A 24,212-nucleotide genomic window follows, 5' to 3' on the forward strand; every position below is an offset into this window, starting at 1 on the left:
AGCTGAAATTGTTTCCGTCGTCACTTTAAATAGAGTTTCAGTGAATAACTATGTCAGTATATTATTTAAACATTTCTAATTAACAGTGTTGTAACTTACAGTTATATATTATTCACTGCACATCATTGTTCTCCTTCATCAGTTATAATTGTGATTGCTGACAGTCGTATTGCATTTGCTGCTCCGTTATTAGTAATAAGATACAAAAAAAGAGCACACACACACACTCGGCAGCATCCTTTACAGGACTTGGTGCAATAAACCTTTAGTCTGTCCTGTTGTGAGTCCTTGGGCAGTCCTAACGGAGCTCACTGCCAACATGGCCTTTCTCCCAGCTACAGTCTGAACAAACAGTTCACGAGCCAAGTGTGCAAGTGCTGGAAGTGAGATTCTTGGCCCTGTCTCCTTGGCCGTACTCCTCATTCTTCCCCAAAAAGCTTTGATTTCACTGCCATCCATGACAATAAGATGGCAACGTAATTCAGACAAGGGCGAGAGAGCAAAACTGTTTGGAGAACTGGATTTACCGATCTAATATTGTTACAGTGTACAGACCATGCCTCCTAACAATCATCCGGGCATTAACAGTCACACACATATATACCGTATTGATCCGAATATAAGACGATATTTTTTCCCTTGAAAAATGCCTGAAAATTACGCCTCGTCTTATATTCGGGGTCTAAGGAATAACTCATGTAAAACAATAGGTAGCGCCATATGAGCGCTTTTGTCTCCGTCAGCGTTTAGTGCAGTGTGACCCTAACGTGATCCTGTAAACATAAACAAGCATGGTGGGTGTGTTAGCCTTCATTTGCATAAGCTACTGTACTGAATGACAGAAAGATGCAGCCCGGACACAGAGATCCACTTGAAAAAAGTGCTTCCAAAGTCGGTCAGGTGAATAAAAATCAGAGGAGAAGTTATGATGCGAATTTTAAACTTATGGTTGTAAATGAAGCTGAGAGAACGAATAACGTGAGGGCAGGAAAAAAATATGATGTGACTGAGTGCAACGTGCGACGCTGGCGGTCCCAGAAAGATGAGCTAAAAAACGCTCACAGCCAGAGAAGGAGCTATCGTGGTCCACAAACTGGTCGCTTCACAGAAGTTGACAGAAGGGTGTGTGAATATGATTTGATGTGGGAGGAGCCGGCGGCAGCGGCAGCGAGCGACAACGAAAGTGCGAGTGAGGAGGAGGAACCCAGTGATGCGGAGGATGCAGCTGAATGAATGAAAAAAAACAAAAAACTGTTCGTGGTGTTTTTAGATGTTATTGTTCTCACATTTTGCAGACTGTTCTGACACTGTTTGTCAAGAAAATGTGCGCCGTTTATTGCACAGGTTAAGCCAGTAGGCTTATGCTCGTTTAATTGCACTGTTATAACCTATGACATAGAGAACCGTGAAGTGCGTTCGCTTTGCCTATTTGCGGAGTTATAGAAGATTTTATGATTCCCCCCCCCCCCCCCCCCCCCCCCCCCCCGCATGAACACCAACGATGTTGAAATGTACAGGGCAAAAAATGAATTTTTTTGTTATGCAAATGAAATTTTGTCCAAATAAAAAGTATTTTTCCAAATATTGGTCTTGAAAAAGAGGGGTCGTCTTATATTCAGGGTCGTCTTATATTCGGGTCAATACGGTACATTCATACACTTGTCTCTAACACCTCTGCGATGACACTCCACTTATAGTCCTGGCTGTTAATCTACAGAAGGTGTTTGAATGCACCCGATAGTTTTCAGAGGTGTGTGTGTGTGTGTGTGTGTGTGTGTGTGTGTGTGTGTGTGTGTGTGTGTGTGTGTGTGTGTGTGTGTGTGTGTGTGTGTGTGTGTGTGTGTGTGTGTGTGTGTGAGTGCGTGCGTGCTCACCCGGATTTTCTCCAGTTCTCCTCGGTTGGCTGTCTGTTGTTTCTCCAGTCGTTCACTCAGCTGGGAGCAGATCTATAAGAACCAGAGACCGAGACAGTCGTTCATAAAGGCTATTCTGTTACGGTGCTTTCAGACTGAACAATTCACCCCAAGTCCACTGACTCTCTACTGAGCCATTCAGCTGGACACTCAGTAGACAGCGCTGTGCAGATATTTAATCTAGAAAGCTGCACAGTGTTAGTTAAAACAGGATGATACAGATGAAGTAGCTTGTTTATATATTTTAAGATAGTGTAAATGAACTTGTAGTATCACATGAATATGAATAATAATAACACTTCACATAAATAACATCAATAAATGAGATTATTTCTAAAATAGTGCCAAAACGCTTGTCTTTTTAAATCCTTTGGCCAAAAATACACATGTACATGTGGACTAAGTGTAAAATATCCGATCTGTGTGGAGTGATGAGGACACCGTCACTGTAACATTCATCAAGTTAATACACCAAACAAACAGAAAAGCCATATTTCCATCATGTTTTCTACTGTTTGAGGTTTGACTGGCACTCTTTTATTAACTGTCATGATGTTGCACTTGTTCTTCTTCTGCAAAGGAGTAATTGCATCAGACTGGAGAATTAGCATCATGTATAAATCAACTACTAATAATCCTTTGCAGATTGTCTTGAAATTCGGTTAGAGATTTGCAATACATTTGGATAAAAACCTAACTACTGTAATAAACAGCTTAATGCTTTAGGGAATGAAAAACTCAGTCACCTTTCACTTCCTTCCACCCCAAAAGCTTCTTGTGTTTCTTTGTTACAGTAAAACCAGGAAGATATAATGGACAAGTGAACACAAATGTGTTACGAAGTAAGACATTTAAACCAAATTCCTATCAATGCAATCAGAGACAAATACCAAAGTGTATTGATAATTTCTATTTTCAACTCTCCTCTCCTCTCCACTGTACACAACCTTGTTTCGCTCTTTTCGTAGCTCTTGGTTTATCAGTCTTTGTGGCCAAGACTACATCCTCTTACTTACTGTAAGTCCATTAGTGGTGTCAAAAGGTCACGTTTTTCCATCAGGGCTCACCGGATGTACACACACGAAAAATGCATGTGCATGCCGGATCTCTTTTTTTCCCTCCTTCTGTACATATAACCCTCAGCTACAAACAAGCTGAGGCATACAAACACACACACACACACACACACACACACACTCCCACACACTTGTGCTCTAGCTTGCCGTCGAACAGAGAGATCGATGTGACATGAGTCATCCTAACCACGTCTCTGTAGACAGACTATCCATCTCTCTCTATCTGCTCTCTGCATATCTCACCGATTCCCCGTGGCATATACTGTATATCTCCTCCTCCTCCTCTTAGAGATCAATCTATACATCTATCTGTGTATCTTTAGCCGAGCAGAAATCCATCTTCCTCCTCCTACATATCTTTAATCTTTTTCTCCTGTCATCCTCTCCTTCATTTGCTCTCGGCTGCCATTACTGTACCCATCTCTCTGCCTTGCCTTCATCACTACTGATCACTTATCCCTCTTGATCTTGCAGCTGCCCTATTTGCTCTTTTACTCCCCCTGCTTCCTTTTTTCCCAAGTAGTGCTACTCAATGGTATGATCTACATCTTTAACTTGAGCTGTGGAGACCACACTGTCTTCAGTCAGTTCTGTCGCCCACATGGAATGTAGGCATTTTTATTATTTCTATCATTAGTAGAAGGACTGAGAGGGACATGGTGAAGAGGACGGTGTGACCTGCTGGGATTTCAGGCTCTGTCAAGGATTGTTTTAGCTTATTTAAATTCAGGATGAACAGAGAAGTTCTTCATTCTTGTTTTTGTTTTTTAACGCTTTTGTGCTCCCTTCTTTCCCATTTTTTGTTGTACTGTTTCATATTCTATTTTTTGCCACAAACAATCTCAGTCTTATCTATTTAAAATGTTTTCATTCAATAATTCATCTTGTCCCACTGTAACTTCACTGCAAGGGGCAATTTTTGTTTTCATCGTCAATAATGCATGTATACAGTATGCTTATAATCAGCATACTGCAAGCGCATGCAATTTTAATTGCTTTATCACGCTTAGAACTTTTTGCATAAAGCTTAGAAGTAGATAATTTGGATACGAAGCTCAATCATGAAATGTTCAGAATATGTTGATGTCCGGTGGGAAAATGTTTGAAATAAAATAAATATGATGCTAACAGGACATCAGAGACACGAGCACTGGCACATGTCGCTGTACCTGGCAAGTACACGGCTAGCCTTGAGTGCATCTCCACTGGCTCGGCTCCTACAACAGGGATTACAATACGCCACTCGACGCTGCTTTTAGCTTCACCATTAACAGGCACTTCTCTGTCCTCATGGGCTGGAGGGGCAATTAGCACACAAAGCTCTTTTGGCTCTAATCCCACAAAAAGAGATTTGGCATTTGTCGCCTCTGAAATAGAAAAATGCAATTTGAAGAATAATTTGAGTTATCTGGGTTGGAAAACAACAACGGCTATTTTGGGGCATTCCTCAACTTGTCAATCCCAAATGGATTGAATGCTGCTGTCCTCCCTCTCTCCTCCACAGACTTGTGTTCATTTTCTTCCTCTCTCCATCCATCACCCCCTTCCTTGCTGTCACAAAAAGAACTATTTTTGTCAAAGCCCCATTTTCACACTTAGCTCTGCTGCATGCTGGAAATCTGTAGGCTGCTTTTTACCCACAATACATACGCGCCACCATCATATCCCCTCTCCTCTTTGACAGCTCTTGTCATCTGTTTTCAGATCTGCTGTCAATTCTAATCTGCTGCAGATATTTTTAGACTCAGGTGAAGTTAAGGTCTGTTTCTAAATTAGTCATCCTGCTATTTCTGTCTGCCCTCACAGGGAGCGACAGGATTGTTGCATAATGTCTCTGTGCTGATGATAACAGTACTTGATCTGGGGTAGGTTTATATTTAAGCATTAAGTGACAGGATGAGATCTGAAGGGATGAAAATCACTGTAAGAGGAATTCAGAGAGGCAGGAACTCAAAATATGCTCACAGACTCAGCCATCAAAGGCTGTGGGTTCAGCTTAGGGACAGTTCGTAAAATTAGACGTTTCTGCTTCATGAAGTAGATGAGTGAATAAAAACAGATTGCTCTTATATTATTTTAAAATATTTATGGATACTCTTGCCACGGTAATGGCTTGATCAAAGCTCAGATCTGAAAAGACAAGCCAAATAAGGAGAGATAATTGGAGAAGAAGTCCTTGAAGACTCAGGATCAGTTCAGGATGAGATGCATGAAATGAACCAAAACAGACAAAACTATCTCAGAAGTAACAGGACACAAAATGAAACTACAAAAAAACAGTAACTTGATGAAATTCACAACAAGTCTTGAGCAGACAGTTGAGTATGAGGGAGAGGTTTACTGATAATGACTACTTGGCCTACTTAACATATGAAAGGATCAGAACAAGAGATTAAAATTGCGGATTTGTCAAAAAATGTTCTCTTCTTCATTTATTTTGTGCTTTATCACACTACGGACTAATGAAGTAACAAACCTGCAGGCCAAGACTCGCTGCTGTGCAGAGATCGCCAACTGCTGGCAGCTTTGGATGGGGATTATTATGGAGTTGTTCCTTTCAAGCAACCCATAAAATGTCAATAATTTAGGGCTGGGCAATATGAAATGTATAAGCTATAACACTCCATATCTTGCCGTATCTTGATATGACGATATCCAAAATAAGATAATATATAGTCTATATCCTGACAATGATAACATATTGATAGATTTCCCAGCACTGAATCTTCATATTTTTACCATGTATCCGGCCACAGCCGAACATGAAAGTTTGTGTCTGATCGTTAATTACAAGCTACTAGTACTATTCTGTTCTTCTTCTGTGTGCATTTGCATCTGTAATTACCAAAGAGCAGCTTTGCCAATTAAAGATGCCTTCTTCTTCTGTGCTCCTTCCAGATCAATGAGCTGCTTTCTGTTCAAGTACTTTACATTTTAAAGCACCTCATAAAATTACATCTTAGCCACAGATTAGAATAAACTCTTAACAATCTTGAAACAATTAGTGCCCACTCAAGTTCCTGCTGCTAGAAAACAACAGCAACTGTACAGAACTGCTCTACTGGTCAACACCTATTTTTGTCTCCTTACACTGGCTCCCAGTAGGTTTTAAGATTGATTTAAAGATTTTATTGACCTTTATTACCTTTAAGGCTCTTAATGGCCTGGCTCCTTGCTATATTTCAGACCTTTTAGCTCTATTACAGACCTGTGTAGCTTGAGACATTCAGAAAGTAAAACTAAAAGAGACAGCTTGTTACATGGCTGTGCAATGTCCTTTGAAAGGACATGAGGCTGGCTTGGTCACTGTCATATGTAGTTTTATTTATTTTTATTTTATCTGTTTTTCTTAGATTTTAAAGAGTCACGTGCCAGTGGGAGGAGGAGGTTAAGCAGATTGTATAAGGGGTGATAATGTGTGGTCTACAATAAAACGTGTTGAAAAAAGTTTTGAGTAAACTGGGGTGGATCCGCCACAGTTTACAGTTTCACTTCCCTAAAAATGTTGTGAGGAAAGAGGCATACTTACAGTAAAATGATTTAAACCAATAGTGCTGCACAAGCAAACTGGAGGGAATCAACATGTTATTAGATACGAGGTATTATTACATACCTGCTTATATTCTCCAATAATGGAGCCGTTCTTCTTGATCTCTGATTCAGACTTATCAAGCTCTCGTCTGCACATCTCCTTCAGCTGTGGAAATACACACACATGCACAGATACTGTTAGAGCTGTTACAGGGCAAAGACCAAGGACAGAAGCAGAGTCAGAGGCCCCTGAGACCGTGTGAATGCCATGACATATAAAGAAGACAGAGTAAGTATTGGCAGGCTCGAAGCTCAGGGCAAAGTCTCACACAACCCGGCACACCACCTCTACACAAGCACATAAATCACTCACAGGTACACCTACACATTCAAGACGACAGGAGACATTTGGAGGACAGCACTGAACACACATGGGAACAGAGGACAAGCAGGTCTGTCCTCCACGTCAGAAGGATTCTTCACTGAGCTCAAGAAAATCAACATCAAAGATCAAATCATCTGTCCTCTGACTGGGGGGGTATGTGTCTTAATAGGAATGACGCAGATGATGGAGGAAGCCCTGAAAATGTTTGGAATATATTTTTTTGTATTGCATGAATGGAGACAACTGTATTAAACTGGCTTTTTTTAACCAAACAGAAAGGGAGACAATGGCATGGACAGGTAAAAAGATAAAGTTGTGTAGGAGTTTGAATATACAGAAAAATGGGCAGAGAGACAAATAAATGCTTCAGCTTGACATTTGCTGTATGTCCAAAGGCAAATGGCTTTAAGCTTCACTGGTCTAAATTAATCCCATAACGGATAGGAGTAGGAATAGGAGATTATGACCATCCAATTGTTGTGTGTATGTTAAGAAGAGGGGTAAGAGAAGAGAGGGTTTTGTAAAACCGGGGCTTTGCTAGATGTTTGTTATGGAAAAGGAAGACTATGGACAGTCTTCCTTCAACTTCTCTCCACTAGCAACAATCTCCACCAGCATCAGAAACTTGTTGATGAAAAAGCAAGCAATCCACGGCGATCAATCACAGTTCTTTTTTTGCTGACTTCATATCTCTGTCTCAACTGAAGCCCTGACACGTTACATTATTGAGGCGTAGGTACGGCACGGAGGATCTATTGGAAGTAATTGAATATAATATTCATAATCATGTTTTGCATTTTGTAGTGGGCATCGTGGCTAGATGCCACTAAATCCTACACACAAAATGTTTAGTATAGTAGTATATTAGTATAAATCCAGCTTCTCTACCTCTGGGTGCAGTTATTGTATGACCAATACTGCTACCTCAGAAAAACATAAATTACAGGCTTTGTTTTTAAAAAACAGTTCGATAAACAAAGATAAACCAACATGCCGCCAGTCCACAGGGTTTATTCCACCTGTTGTTTTTAGAAAAACAACAACAGGTGGATAAAATTAACACACCATCCACAGAAAGAGACCTTATCAGTAAGATCGACTGCTGTTTGGCTTGAATAAAATCCTGCAGACTCTTGGCTCAGTCGATAAGAAACTGCTCAGTCACAGTCTGTCACATTAATATTGAATACTGACGGCTCCTCTCCTCCTTGACCCCCCACACAGGAGATTTAAGCAGCCTCTTTTCAAAATAATTCTGATAATACCTTCACCTGAGGATTTGTGTTGCAGTAGTGCTGACCTTTTTCCACTATCTGTAACCCAGTGTGGCAGAAGAGATTTAAAGAAAAGCTGGACTGATGTCTTAACTATAGACATCAGGCTGAAAAGTGTCCCTTCATTGGCTCTAACCTGTGCCGACTCTTCCTCCAGTCGTCTCTTCTCGTCCTCGGAGTCCACCAGTTTCTGTTTGGTCAGCAGCAGCTCTTTATTCAGGGCGTCTGCCTTCTCCTCAGCCTGACACACACATAAACACGCATATGAAGGTCATTGAAAGTTAGACTTGCCCTACTTAGTTTTCTCTCTACCGTCTCTCTTTTCAAGGTAAGTCGCACAAACACACTTACATTCCCACTCTCTCACATGGTGTTTCAATTCTTGCACAACTGTTGCCACATATAACACGTACTTTAACACATTTGCAAGTGTCCTTAGAAAACAGAAGATCTTTACACACATATATACAATAAACAGTACAATCTCTGTTTGGCTCACGTTGTCGAGGTCTTTGCGCAGGGCTATCTTGCTGCTGACTAGTTCATGTGCCAGGTCGTCATTCTCCTGCTCCAAGCGCATGTTAGCCTCTTGCAGACGACGATTCTCCCGCTGGACAGAGGGAGTGATTCAGAGAGAGAGGGAGAAAAGGAGGAAGAGAGCAGCAGAGACAAAAAATAAAAACATAGGGAGATAGATTAGAGACAAAGAAAAAGAGAAGAGCATATGAGCAGAGAGAAATGTGGGAACATAAAAGAGGAAGGAAAATGAAGAGGGCAGGGAGAAGGGGTTGATCAGGAAGAGTTGTGAGTGAATGTGTAAGAATCTTTTCCTGGCTGGTAGTTTCGAAAGTAAAACAGCAATATACAGAAGGAGACTGTGTACAAGTTCAGTCAGGTGAGAACTTAATGTTTAACAGGGCATAACCTGTTTGTTCATCATTGACAGCAACAGACAGCTGTATTTAAAACTGATATACATGTCATGTTATGCCAGACTTGATAAGCAGAAGAGTTGAGGGGGCTTTAATGTAATGTTTACAGAGAGATACAGAATCTTAAGCATGTCTTCTAAGAAAAGTTTTGAAGTTTTTTCTTACTTTTTCTTACTAACACACATTCTCAGTTCCAAGTAGTTGCTTTTTGTTGAAATATCCCTTCTCATCCTTTCTCTGGGAAAATAAATCTTAAAGCTTTTCATATCAAAACAAATCTGCTTTCTAAAATAGGATTATGTTAAAAAGCAGAATTGTTGAAAAGGATTTTAATACCTTGATAGAGAACTGCAATGGTGGATAATCTGACAAATGCTTTCAAATCTTAAAACGATTAAACTATGATAACTTGACTGAAACAACATTTAACTGCCGTCAATTTTATCAAGTTGTAGTTTAATACAAGCTCAGAAATATATTTTTTTTCCATAAGCGAATAAACAAGCCATTCTCAGAGGAAAATGTGGTCCACAACACACAGTTTGTTAATAGTTGTCAAACCCTGACACCTTTCTAGCTACTCAGTAAAACAGTATGAACTTGTGTTGTCCCTTAAGGTCCATTTGTTTATTCAGTTTATTCGGTCATGAAAACATAGAGTGTGTTTATTTTTTTGTTTAGGCATGAAAATCAATGAAGATCTTCCTCTTCTGATTAGAATTTCCTCTCCAAAACTACATAGTGCACCTTTAATGATAATACAACTATCACAAGATACCTCTTCTGACATATAAAAAATGGTATTGGCTTTTTAGGAGCGGTTTTTAAGAGCAAACAATGCAGAAGTTCAGTCACTGTAATTGATGATCTTGTACTGCATCCAACCGACCCGTTACCCTTGAGATGACTTATGGCGTGTACAATTAATGGCTTTTTTGCTGCCATGTAGTTTTTCTTTCTCGAACAAGGACTGTCAAGGTCTACACAGTAAAAAAAAAAAAGAAGATTTATTCTCTTCAGTGGAAAATTTGTCAGAATCTGGTGTCGGTTTTAACACCATGTAGAAGTAATGTAGCGGTAACACGATCTATTATCTACATCAAACAGCTGAAGAGTAATGAGATCAAATGTAATACTTGGGATACTAAAATATAGATGTAAAGACGCCAAATAGTTGTCGCCTTTATCTCTCTTTCAACATGCTTCATTAGTGCAGCATTTTAAAGATGTCATACTGCGACAAGAACCGGGGTTCCTGCTCTTGTCAGAAGAACCAAGTACAGAAAATATTACTTAATATCAATAAAAAATTTAATTTTTGTTATTGAATATTGTGTGCTCATGTCTACCTCATATCTCTCGATGGGGGCCTCCTGCTGCTCCTGCTGCTCCCTTATGGTGTGGTACTCCTTCTCAAATTTCTTCAGCTTTTTCTGGCTGATCTGTTGAGCAGAAAAAACGAACGTTTATTACTCTTCCACTGTAACACACATATGAATAATTGCGGCTATACACATGATGAAAGATATAAATATAATTCAGCACATTAGTCTTTGGCTCGTGCGCTAAAGGTGGCTGCCAGAGAAGAGTCTTTCTAATCTTTTGTAAACAAGGACACAAGTTTTATAATCTTTGCTGGAGTGGTGGCGTTCTTTAGTCCAGTCCAGTACTTGGTTAATATGTAATGGAACATACGCAGAGATTACAGGCCTGGTTTGCTACTGTCTGACAAGCTGGTTTGCCAGGATATCCTTGTCCACACAGTACAAAGCAACTTGTGTTGTCCCGCTGTTTGTTGACTTTTAAAAAGTTCTTAGATTTATGCAATAATCAAAAATGTTAAACTACTACAATACACAGAAAGCAAAGATTACAGCAATTTGATATGTACTTTACTGGTAGGTGCAACTAACGATTAGTTTTATTGTTGATTAATATGTCAGTAATTTTCTGTAGTTATTGGAGCAAAAAAAAGAAAAATAGAAAAGGAAAACAGAAAATATTTAAATTTAAGAAGCTGGAATCAGAGAATTTAAAAAATAACTTAAATCAAATAATCGATTATCAAATAGTTGCCAATTAATTTAATTGTTAATCAATTAAAAGTTAATAGATTAATTGTTGCAGCTCTATTAATGGCTGATGCACATAATGTTCTATAATCAGTTCCAGACTTTTGTAGATGTTGTGTCATGTTTCTGTCACTCTGAAGGAACCTTAACGTCTGAACCTGAAGTCTAAATTTTGGCAGTTCACACTATTAATCTTCTTGTTCTTGAAGGTCAGTACACAGAGTTCAGGCTCGTTGGTACACCTCTGATCGCCCTAAACACTGCCCCATTTAAACACACACACACACACACACACACACACACACACACACTTGCAGTCACATTGATGCCAACAGTTGCAGTTTGCACACACACTGCATTTAGGCAATCTCATCAACAGGCCTTTCACTGCCCTGCTGCTGCCTTACATTGGGCTTTTTAAAAGAGAAAGCTACCATACAATGAACACTATGTGCCTGATTTTCAGCATTAAAAAAGGAGAGCCAACACTGTGTACAAGACTTGCTTGTCCATTATGCGGATGGCTGCAGCCTCAATGCAGCGTTGTCTTTGCTTGTATGCCTTCAGGTGTTGCAGTCGCAGCTTTAGTGTTGTACGACAGTATATGAGATGATCCAAATTCTCCCAGCACTCATCACCTAATGATGATGGCAGAACTGGGACAGCTTGGCCCATATGTTGTCTGGGTGTGTGTGTGAGTGTGTGCATGCTCTCGGTGTGTATGGGTGTATGGGTGTATTTGATCGCACATTCTGCTCTGTGAATGGAGGACAGACAACAAAAAGAAAAAGTACAAGAGGTGATTCAGAGCAGGAGTCTCCTCATCGATCACCTTTTCTCATTCTTTGTCTTTCCTGCTTTTTCTCACAACCTCGACCGACAGCTGGGTCTCCAGAAGCTACTACTTAGCAAAGCAATTAGGAACACAGAGCAACCACGGCTCTCTCAAGTACAGCTACATGAAATATTTCTCATCTTACAAGTCCTGGATCAATTATAAATTAGCAAATTACCTGTGCAGTACCATCAGTAGTACACTAGAAGTTAAAAGAGGTTTGTTGTAAGACCGCCTGCTCTCAGGTGATTTTCTGATCATTCTCTGCTCTTTTAAACCACAAAATCTGTTACAAGCTTTCTCTATTGCTGCTGCTCTGTGTCTGAAACACAAGAAAGTCTTACATAAGTTCAGCATAACAGCAGCTGCAGGAAAGTTGTAACTGTACAAACATACCTACACATACATGCTCACATGTACTAGATAGAAAGTATGCAGAGATGTAAACTAAAGCACGCAGGTAAACAAACAGAACTGCATGCATTCATCATTTTCAATGAAATCCCCTGGGCAATTTGCATATATTAGCTTTAGAAGTCAAAAGGTTGGCAGATGAGAGAAAGTAGGTGTAACAACTACACACCGGGACAAAATAAATGACCCCAGGTTTGACCCTGAGACTGTCTCCTGAATACATTTTGCGAGCGAACTGTCATTTTTGACAGTCTTTGTCACATATTCTCAAATGAAAATGACCTTTGACCACAATTACGAAGTAAAGCAGTTAAATGAGTTTTTCTCTGAATACCATCTACTAGATGGTAGACTGACCAAGAACAACCTTCCCCTTCCCTCTTCTTAAGATAGGATCACTGTAATCCTGAGTCTGCTTTTAAGGTTTTGTGCTAATTCCATCATGGAGGTGATGAAGCACGGGAGGACTGAGTGAACAGTTCAAAAGGTCAAACACCACGATATCTGACCTTAACCTCTGCTGTATAAATAAAATAAATAAAGCTCTGCGTCATTTTGTGCTTCTTTTGTAATAGGGGTGGAGGGAAATGATCCAGCATAGTAAAGCAATATTTTGCATAGCACAATTTTTTCAATACAAGAATGCAAGGTATCAATCATGGATACCTCCCCTGGTAGGTAATTCAAATGTAGTAATCAAAATGTTTAATCATGCTTTGATACAGCACTGTGAGATTTATGAGGTACTGTACCTGGCAAATCTGAGCTAAAACGTGCAATACAGTTAGAGCACCTGGCAGCCCAGACAGATTTATGCTCCAATCACAGGGCAGTATCATCAGTCAATGAGGGCACCAGTAATCTGGTCAGTTAATCCTCCTACAGAGACATCCAAGCTTCAGATTAGCCTACCTGGAGTCAGATTTAATTTCCAGCTCCAACGCTGCAGGTACACTGAGGCCAAATGGCTTCTTGGAAATATTTTCTCTGTCCAAATAATGTGCTGGATGAACTTCTTAAACGCAGTAAACAGTGGATCAATAATACTCCTTAGTTACTACATGAAGGTATTTTATTCAAACAGGTAAAAAGAATTCCTTGGCTGAGTTTAATAACGCACAAAAAAATTGCCTTTATATTGGATTTGAATCTCCTTGAAACTCCTGATTTATATTCAGAACTGATGCCTTAAAGATGAGCAGTCCAGTTGCCTAGATTTTCCTCTGCTGGCAATGCTCTGCTCTTTGTGTGTCTCTCTGCTGCCCACCTATCTAACTAAGAACCAAAAAGCTCTTATCTCCCTCCATGCTGACACCTTTACAGTTTGTGCTAATAAATATATCTGCCCAAAGTTACCTTCAAAGTCTGGCCCTCTAAACTAAACTAGGCCATGCTGTTCAAAACAGGTCAGGACACAGGTGTAAGTGTGTGTGTATGTGTGTTAAAGAGACAGAGATGGAAGGGGAGAGAGAGGCGTGTGTGTTCACTGCCTCTGATGAGCTCGATTTAAGGTTCAAAAGTGGCCCCTAGTGGTGTTTAAGTAGTAGTGCAGGTTTGATCCATTCAATCAATTCATTACATTTTAACTTTAACTCATCAGCAGACAAAATGTTTCACGATTAGTGGAAATGACTATTTTTGCGTCAAAATTTCCATTTTCACTAAAAGGACTAATCATGATGATGTGACATTAGTTGGGATCTGTACCAACAAACATTTTTTCATACATCTGGAGAACAGATTTGTAGGCCAGGGCTCTGCAGCCCTACAGCACTTCATTAGAATGCTGATTTGTCACGCATTTGACCTTAATCAAAAAAATTGCAACTTCTGCGATTTGGATTTTGCTCTCGGCCATATTGCGTTAATATTTTAATGATTTGTGCAGCCCTAGTGAACACAGACTCTTTTCTATTCTTTTTTTCACTCAACACTCACCTTCATGCTACAGGCCAGCTCCATCAGTTTCTTTGCGTTTTCCTCAGAACGGTACCTCTTCGGAACTGGAACACGGAAGAATTTGAGTGCACCCTCGAAGTCTGTTTGGATCAGATCGTCTTTTGATGTCTGGGGAAAAGAAGGATGGGAACACAGACGCCCCACATTTACACAAGCTAAAATAGTCAGGTTGGCAGATGTTTACTTAATTTTTTGAAGCATAATCCTCACCGATTGCAACAATTTTCTGAATTGTTAAAACAAACTGGATGTGATAAGTAAGAAACCCAGTCCATCTTCAACAAAGGAGCATGTGCACCATTTTCAGCACAGCAACAGTGGAGGTGATTCTAAGCATGTGTCTGCACCATGTGCAGACGTGTTGAATCTTTCCATGGTTCAATTTTCTTTTGGCGGTTGCTGTGCGCTTCTGTTTCTTCTCAGAGCAATGATTGTCAGTGTGTATGCATGTGTGAGCATTTGTGTGTGTGTGTGTATTCATATTTGTGTGGGCTACCTTACCTTCAAAAGTGCCAAGGCTACATTGAAGATCACACTGATGCCCTAAAAAACAAAAGGGAAAAAAGGACACATTTTCAGATTCACGGTGTATGGAGGAACCGAGTTACTGTAAGAAGTGAACATAAACTTTGGGTTTAAAGGTCCAGTGTGTAGGATTTAGTGATAGCGGTGAGGTTGCAGAGTGTAAACAACTGAACACCCCTTCTTCTCCCTGAATTTCCACAGTGTCTCTGACTATTCTCTGCAGATTATTTGTCAAACTTCATGGAGGAGTTGTTGAAAAACTACAGACTTAAAATGTCTCCACAGAAATACATAGTCTGAGGCCGAGTGTGATAAAAAGCATGTTTTCCTCTCTGTATTTGCGTCTGTCCATCATTTCCTAAGTTTTGGAACAGTATCCCAGTTCGTGCAGCTGTAATGCATCATTACAGCATCATGCTGCCATGCATCACCATAGCAATGATATTACTCAGGTGATGTACGGGACATGGTTTTCACTAGAGCTCGACATTCAGGCCAAAAAAACTATTTTTATCACAGACAAGAAATTCTTTTCCCATTGCTCCCCGAGTCCATCAAGTGGAGGCAGCTCATGGAGGAATGTTCATTGTCCAACAAGCATACTGTACTTCATACTTCATGCTTTTCACTTCAAACTTTATTTTTATTGAGACTCCTGGGGGGCTTGAATTTGGCACAGTCAGAAAAATCAGTCAGCCAACCAAGAGACATCACGTAAATTATTAAAATAAACAGGACATGTGTGAGCTCAGTTTGGAGTGTCAAAGCAAATGGTTCCTTAGAGATCTTCTGTGTTTAATTACTTGTCAATGTTTGCATGTCTAAAAATATCTTTGTCAGTGTGAGATACTGTGTGTAGATAAATAACAAAAATAAAACCTGTCTTAAAAATGATGTTTCACTCAGTGTGTGTCTTTTATTACCAACCTCACACAGCAGCAGGTCGATGATATGGAAGACCATGTAAAGAGGGAACTTGGCTGTGAAGAGGGTGAGGAACCACTGAGAAGCGTACATATGAGCCTCCAGACCCACATTCAGGAAGTGGTTATACAGGTCTGGTATATACTCCTGTTCCAGACACGGAAGGAAAATACGGTAGAACGTTTACAGTGAGAACAACAAGATTTAATAGTCAGTAAATACAACAAACGTATGCCAACAGACGACCACTGCTATGGTGTATATTTAGAAAAAAGTACGGGTAGGGGGATAACATGCTAGTAAACTCATCTGTTTATTTTAGTTATGGATTATTACGAATGCGCTGTGTTTAATGTTTATAATCACATCGTAGCATTCTGAATCAGAATCAAATCGAATCGTGAGGTGCAGAGAGATCCCCAGCTTTAGAAAAAGCCCTTTAGTTCTGCAAATGCAGTGCACATACCTGCATGAGTCTCTCAAGCTGGAAGAACTTGCAGTGCAGATCTTCAAAGTTCTGCTTGAAAAGGTCCCTGAGCCCATAATCAAACATGATCTTGACCAGAACACTGAAAGCTTGCTCCTCTGGCATCTGACAAAAAAGAAAAAGAAGTGTAACAATTGTGCCAATTCATATTTTAATGATACAGGTTTCATATGAGACTAATATAACTAATAATTTACTTCACAATGTTCCAATATAAATGTCTGTTGATTAATAAACTACCTGAACTTGTTAAATATGTCTCTAAAATGTCGTTATACTTTTGCACACATCTCCCCTGATCCAACTACTTCTAAGATGACGATGACACTGTTTGTCCACTAGGTGTCACTGTCGTTATGTCCCTGAACTGCAGGGATGCTGAAAAGCACTCTACTCTAGGGGTGTCAGATGAACACGAACATATCATACATTATTTATAAAACTAAAATGTCAGTATCATGAAATATTTCTCAATCTGTTAAGGGCAGTAACAGTGCACCATGCACATCAGATCCTACACTGGGTATACTACAGACAAAGCTCCATGACATTCGAGGTAAGCCCGGGCCAATCCTCCGACATTGCAGAATGTCAAAAAGATACCAATGTCAAATGAAAACAAAACAGCCCCTCTCGGCTCTCGAATTTGTTTGAAAAGCAAAGGATTTTTTGCTGGACCCTGCTGATATGTGATACTCACGTGCAGCAGCAGCACAGCAGCCAAGAAGGATTGTCCCTGGCAGTAACCAATCTCCTCGTCGTAAACAGAGTAAGCCTGAAGGAGAGGACAAAGGCAAACGGGCACGCAGTTAGTAAATGAGTTTCACAGTGAATTCAAAAATTAATGAGGGGAAAGAAATGATGATAAAATTATTTATTGTATAGTAGATGTTGCTGTCACCTTGCAGATGAAGCCCGCAACTGATTCACACCAAGATATTTGAGGCTACATTAAACAGTATTTATAGTTTCAACACAGAAACAAATTATGTAACGTGAAAGAGAAGAGAGAGGAGAAGAAGAGAAGAACGACAGGGGGCTGACGTAAATAAAAGTTGTGGGCAATTTGAACAAAAAGACCCAAAATATTTTTTTGCCTAAGGTGTTGGCAAACCAGCCCCAGACAAGTGTCAGTGAATACTGAAATTATATTTGACAGATAGCGTGAGAGAGGTCCATATACATTAAACTACACTGGAAGCTCAAAACAGATTTAAATTCAAGAGAATTCAAAGACGGAGACGTTGGAAATTTACCCACACACAAAATAAAAACCTAATATTATCTATCCACCATCATATTGGTCAAATAAAATGTGTATAAATATTTAGATTTTGAGCCCACAGCAGACTGACTACAGAGAACTTGAGCTGTTGAAAGTAATATCTAGTCATTTTTATTCCTTTTTTAGAAGTATAAAGTTGTTGAATCTTTTGCACTGTATGCTGTTATTTCAAACACACTTGTATTGTGAAGTGCCCAGAAGGACATTGATAAGAGAAGGATCTGGAGTCAAGAACGGAGAAAAAAGGAAGGAAGGGATGGAGAGAGATGTTGATATCGAGAAAAATGGAGTAAATGTGAGGAGAGGGAGCGAGGGAGAGAGTTTGGAAATGTGGCCTACTGAGCTACAAACACAAATAATGAGTCCAAGTCAAACGGACAAAGTGTGGATCAATCCACACACAGAGGCAAAGGGAGCGCCCACTGAATTATTCAAACGCACCTGAGGAGGTGCTTGTCTGAGAAGAGATGGATGCCCTCACCTGAGTTATACATAATGAATGGAATTTTTAAAAACAATGTGTGTACAAACTGCAGCCAGGCTATTCATGTGGGATTGTGGAGCTATAGGTTGAGATGTGTGCATGTCTCAGCTGTATGCGCACGTGTTCTTTCTCATGAGAAAGAAAGCACTGGCAGTTCGCGATCAATAAGTATTTTGTGACGAGTTGCCAGGTTTGTGTGTTTGCCTGTGTTCGATTAAATAACTTATGTTGCTTTGCTAGACAGGCAGTGAACTCGCCGAACCACCCAGAAACAGAGTGGCTGCTCTGTTAATTAATGATCAGCTCTGACAACTCCCACTACTGCTCTACAAACTTTGTCATCAGACCTACTGTAAAGCAAGTCATTTACACAGTAATTACACTGTATTATAGGGAAACGTGACTTCGCTTCACATGCAGATTTCTATTATTTTCGAATGGTGCCGGCGATGAACAAAAAGACAAAATGTTTACGTCTCACCAGCATAACAGAAGGAGGAGAACACATCTCCAATTACAGTTTTCCAATCACAGTATTATCCTCAGTAATCATGAGGTTATAAATGTACATCAGGGCCACAATGTTTACAATAAATCTACCCCAAAAAAATGTGGTGGTTGGGTTGTAGAAATTCCATCAAAATCTATTTTTTCAAATATTTTACAGATGTATCTTGAGTTGCATTTGGTTGGATTGTCTTGAATTTAATGCCAGTTCCACTCAAGAATTCCCTTTCAAAAGGCTGCATGTTAATGACGCACATCATTCACTGTAACACGTTTCAGTAAAGATGGATATAAAGATAAGTGATTTACATGTAAGAGAAAACACTACAGGTGAATAGGGTAAAAAAAAAAAAAAAAAAAAAATTAGTAGATACTGTTTAGACAATAGGGGTTATTGTTAAAGTGCAAAATATCCTGCCATCATTACATATCTTTATTAAAGTGTTTGATAACAACATTTGAGGGATCACTGCAAAAAATGTGTTTATATCCGCCAATATGTAGATATCAGAAGTTTTTTACTCCCTAATATCAGTATTGGCATCAGCCCCCAAAATCCAGTATCGGTCGCACTCTAAATACAAGTTTTCTTATATTTTATGTTTAAATCTGGAAATGAGGCCATCTAACTATGTGCTGATTTGAACACCCGAATGTGTTTTGGACATTTTCTTTCAACTAGTCTGGGAGACAACATGTGATGGAAGCAAAATACACCAAAATTTAAAAACTGACCAGTGCATGAAAAGATTGTGCTTTCACCTGTAGTGTCTCCTCTGAAATTAATTATTAATGCAGACAATGTGGAACACAGTGGAGATCAGAAGAAGGGAATTCATACTGCAGATTTGTTTCTGTAGCCGATTTTTTTTTTCTCTGACTGGCCCTAAAATGCCCTGTGTTGACTTTAAACATGTATTTCAAACATCCTCTTGCATGTGTGCGTGTCCCACCTTGCAGATCTTGTAGAGGGAGTCTTGTCCATCTCCTCCAGTGTCTTTGAAGTAGTCATGAGCTGGGAATGTCCTGTTGATGTCCCTGGTGATGGCACTGTCCTGAGGGGACTCCTGCCAATGAGACAGACAAACATTTCAGGGTAGGTGAAAAGCAGAGATGATTGTTTGTCACAGAGCGGAAGGCTGAGTCACTTAAGAATCCACGAGAAGTTTTATTACACAACTACTAGGAACAAATTCCACAGAGGCCCAGTAGTGGTCAGTGTTTATCAGTCTGTATCTGCACCACACACAGCTGTGATTTACAGTATGGGGCAGGACGAGTTACTGGTGGCACAGAGTGTTCTTTTCTACATGACAAGCTATTCCTATGTTGCCAAAGCTTAGATAGATCGACTAACAAGAACTACACAACTCTGATAATCTGTAAATAATAACATTGAAAAACCGACCACATATATCATGTAGCACAGAGACTTTACTTGTAATCTATGACAGCAGGCTGATAAGAGGGTGTTTATCTTTCATCATCACACATTTTGCCATCAACAATCTGAGCTGTAACAGAGTAAATCAACTCTAAGGACTTTTTATCTGGAAAGCGGGATAGATGGATGAGTAGGACAGAGAGCAGGAGAAGTGTGGAGGTGTGAATAAAAATGTATGCACTGGAAAAAAAATGTGTTTCTAAAGAGGAACAGAGCGATCAGCATAATATCTTGAGGGTGTTGTTTTGCTGTGCATGTGTACACTTTTTTTCCCCAGTAAAAACTGACACTTAACGGTGCCACAGGCAAGATGAAAAAGAGTCTACAGCCAGGCTAGCAGCTTTGTTAGACTGTACTTAGACACAGTAGTGATTTAAGCTAAATGCTAACATCGGCATGCTACTGTAACATCTTCTATAAGGATGCATAATATGATTTTTATCAGCCAAAACCAATTACCGAAAGCAGAATTGCCTACTTCTCTGATAGCAAAACAATAACTGATAATTTCACATATTTGGATTTTATAAAAAAGTTCATAATCTGTAGTTTATGCACACATGAGGGTAAGAAAGGCTAAAATAAAGTGAACAAAGACAGATGAATTCATACTCCACAGCTTGATTCGTTATGATAACATTCAAGGATGTTTTCCTTTCTCTCAGAATCCTTGCGCAACATTTATTGCAAATTGCAATCATGTCGTCTTCCTCTGAAACTGTAACCATCGCCACACACGGCATGTTTGGTTCTCAAATCAACACTGTGTGGCTCTACCCCGGCGCAGCAGTTTGAAGTCATCAGCACAACAGCTGCACTTGTTCTACTTCTCTTTCTCCATCTTCTCCCTTTTCTTTATTCTTTTTGCAGTTTTTGGTGGATCGTAATCCGTCTTTAATGGTATATACCCCCACCTACTGCATTGGAGTGTGCAGACGATTGGCATGTTGAGTCAATGAAAGTAATCTGGCTATATTTTCATTACCAGCAAATAGCCAATAATATAAATTTCCCATTACCAGGCCAATAAATCGTGCATCCCTCATGCTCACAATGACAATGCTAACATGCTGGTGCTAAGCAGGTATAATGTCTATTATGTTCGCCATTTTATTTTAGTTTTGTCTAGTTAGCTTATTAGCACTAAATGATGATGACACATCCTTAAAAACAGATGGAAATATACAATTGTTCACTAGATTGCACCAACGCTCCAAGACTCTTGAACAGACCCGGTCCAAGAACCAGAGCTAATTTGTTGGATATGGGATAATACAGAAAAACTAACATTGCTTTCCATTGTGCTAAGCTGCTAGCATGGCAGACACAAAGTCTAAATAAAGAAACAAGGTCAGAAAAGATTGTTCAAGGTCAGGATACACTGACACAAGTACGGAGGCATGACCACAACTCCAACTGCATGCAGTACATGCACAAGCATGTATGTTGCACAAGCAATATACTTCTCTGGGATATCCCTCGACTGTGAGGACAGAGCACCACACACAAACACACACAGATCAGTAGCTACTCCAATCTAGAGTGTAAACTAGCCAAGATTAATCGTCCTTCATTTCATTATTAATGATCAGTGTATTTGGAACAAACAGCCTCTGAATAAATAATGTGACTCTCAGACACCCTGGCCATTACATGACAAATCAAATACACATTTAAAGATATCTTCATAGAGTATTTGGATGTGAAGTGGCTCTGAGTTTTGGACTGTTTGTTGGGTGACGTGATACAAAAAACGGGGGCATTCATATAATTTAGTAGTCAGAAATTCGTTATGCCATTCCTTGTAGCCTGGTGTTGGGATGCTGCCTTCAAACAGTCAGTGGATAATGAGAGAGTCAGGAAGAGCAAAAAGGGTTTCCATTTATTCAGAAGTAGGTAACAATAACGCCTTAACAAATGTATGTTAAATGATCAAATTGCATCATTGATCCATGTAGGAAAATGTTTTCACTACACATTGAGATGTCAGAAAGCATTCATTGCTCAAAGGCACTTTTGCAGGACTGAAACTTACAATAATTCCCTGCAGAGGCTTAACATCCTTACCAGAAAAACACCCTGCAACCCCATGGTCACAGATGATGTAAATGAAAGCCATATACTGTACCTCAGAAATCCCTTAATTTTAATCACCAGTTCTTTTTTAAACCTCTCTTGTTCTCTTTGTAGCTAATTATACCTTCTAGGTCTCTCTGTTACTGTGCCCACCAAGTCCCTCCCTCTCCCTTTACCAAGGTTTCTGTTCCAGCTCCCACAGAGGAAGAGAGTGAAACAAAAATAATGCAAGTATGAGAAGAAATGCAGGAAGAAAGGGATACTAAAACAAAGTGAGCTAATGGTGATCAGAGACCCACAGCAGAGGGCTTTTTTTTAGTCCATTCCAAAACTTCCACCACACCCTGTAAAACATAGTTACTGTATGACTGTGTGTGTGTGTGTGTGTGTGTGTGTGTGTGTGTGTGTGTGTGTGTGTGTGTATGTGTGTGTGTGTGTGTGTAGCCAACTTGTCTAGATGCTTAGGGAAGTTTGAGTAATGTTGATTGTTTAAGTAATTTTGGTCAGAGTAGGACCTGTCCCCAAATCTGTCCACTTTGAGTCCTTCTCACACAGACTAGGTACACTTCTTATTCACTGGAGCTGAAACGTTCAACTCCTCAAATTGGAGAATCTGCTGCTTCTCTATGTCATATAAAATCGTAAACTAAGTACCATTGGTTTTTGAGCTTTTGGTCAGATGAAACAATACAGTTTAAGATGTCACATTGGGCTTGGGAAATTTGAGATTTGCATTTTCTGACTATTTTTTTACATTTAATTAACGTGACGCAGCAGATGGTTTGGGAAGTCGCTCACATATGGCTAACAAAGAAATGATTAATGCATGTTAATTACTTCAAATTTTCACACAGAGCCCCTTTAATATTCTGTTCCTCCTGACCGGCTTACCTTTTAAAGATACATGAAAGGGTTTCACCATAAAGCACACCTGTTAAGTTCAACCGGACTGAACTTGACCCAGAAGGACGCTAACAAGGTCCACACAGGCAGAAAAATCAGTTCATTCTCAGCAAAAGCCATTGGTATTGATGAGTTTTAGAGCGCAGGGGTGGAGCTGCTGCATCCAGCGTGAAGGGCCCATTACACTGGGCTACAGTCTCTCAGTGAATGATAAGGATCCATGTTTATACAAGCACCACTTAGCCATACTTATCTGAAGTGTTGAGAGCATGTACAAAGACCTCTGACATAATGGCCAATTAGCTTCCTTTCTGTCTGTCTGTCTATTCAGTTTAAGTGAAGTTTGGAATGAGGCTAGCGTGAGAGGGGAGAGAAAACATATCCAGTGTCTCGTGCCGTTGGACGGAAATGTGTGAGAGCGGGTTCAAGCCATACAGAAAGAGACAGAAGAGGAAATGAATGCTCATGATGCTGCATCTCTAGATTATTGTATTACTTTAAGTGATACTTTAACACTGAAATAGGCATTTTGGAAAATTACTCTTAATTGCTTTCTTGCCATGAGTTAGAGGAGATCAATACTACCCTCATGTCTGTATGATAAGTAATGAGCTAGCTTAGCATAAAGACTAAAAGCAGGGTAAACAGCCTTGCTCTGCCCAAAAGGTCAAAAATACCCTCTAAAGCTCACTTATATCATCTTTACACCAAAATTAGCATTTACACAAGTATTTTTATACACAGGTTGACAAACTAACTCTCAATAAACTCAGATTGCCAGTGTCATATTGTGTGTCCTGTTCGTCATCACAGACGAGCTGGAAAAACAGGTAGAAAGCAGCCGATCATACACCTCATCAGATTACATCCAGAGGACATTAAACTTGTCTTAAGTCTTAATCAATAATATTCTGAATAAGACAAATTGTTTTTTCTGAGCTGATAATGGAAGTTGCTGAGGAGCGAGACATCTCGCTTCTTTCTGATCTCTGATGAGATGCACATGCACAGTAGCGATCACGCAGCTGACTAGGCACAGACAACATGGAAGCCACATACACGGTTACTTTTTAAATATCTTTAACTTCAGTCTCTTTCAAACTCAGGGCCGACGGAACAAAGTGCTGCTTGACAGAGGCCGATGGAAATGTAAGATAGATAGATAGATAGATAGACAGAGGACTCA

General features: G+C 39.8%; 1 protein-coding gene across 3 annotated transcripts in view; it reads right to left on the minus strand.

The window, feature by feature from the left end:
- Window positions 1-24,212, minus strand: part of rabgap1 (RAB GTPase activating protein 1) — a 74,652-nt gene that overhangs the window by 6,174 nt on the left and 44,266 nt on the right. For all 3 annotated transcript variants that reach the window (XM_073477642.1, XM_073477643.1, XM_073477644.1), the window contains 11 exons: window positions 19,557-19,670; window positions 17,028-17,102; window positions 16,307-16,432; window positions 15,844-15,987; window positions 14,893-14,934; window positions 14,371-14,499; window positions 10,461-10,553; window positions 8,679-8,789; window positions 8,316-8,420; window positions 6,603-6,686; window positions 1,875-1,946 (listed from right to left, as the gene is read on the minus strand). In XM_073477642.1, coding sequence (XP_073333743.1) covers window positions 1,875-1,946; window positions 6,603-6,686; window positions 8,316-8,420; window positions 8,679-8,789; window positions 10,461-10,553; window positions 14,371-14,499; window positions 14,893-14,934; window positions 15,844-15,987; window positions 16,307-16,432; window positions 17,028-17,102; window positions 19,557-19,670 — 1,095 coding nt within the window. The remainder of the gene's footprint in view (window positions 1-1,874; window positions 1,947-6,602; window positions 6,687-8,315; window positions 8,421-8,678; window positions 8,790-10,460; window positions 10,554-14,370; window positions 14,500-14,892; window positions 14,935-15,843; window positions 15,988-16,306; window positions 16,433-17,027; window positions 17,103-19,556; window positions 19,671-24,212) is intronic.

The sequence above is a fragment of the Pagrus major genome, chromosome 12 (genome assembly GCF_040436345.1).
Source record: "Pagrus major chromosome 12, Pma_NU_1.0".
NCBI classification, from domain to species: domain Eukaryota; kingdom Metazoa; phylum Chordata; class Actinopteri; order Spariformes; family Sparidae; genus Pagrus; species Pagrus major.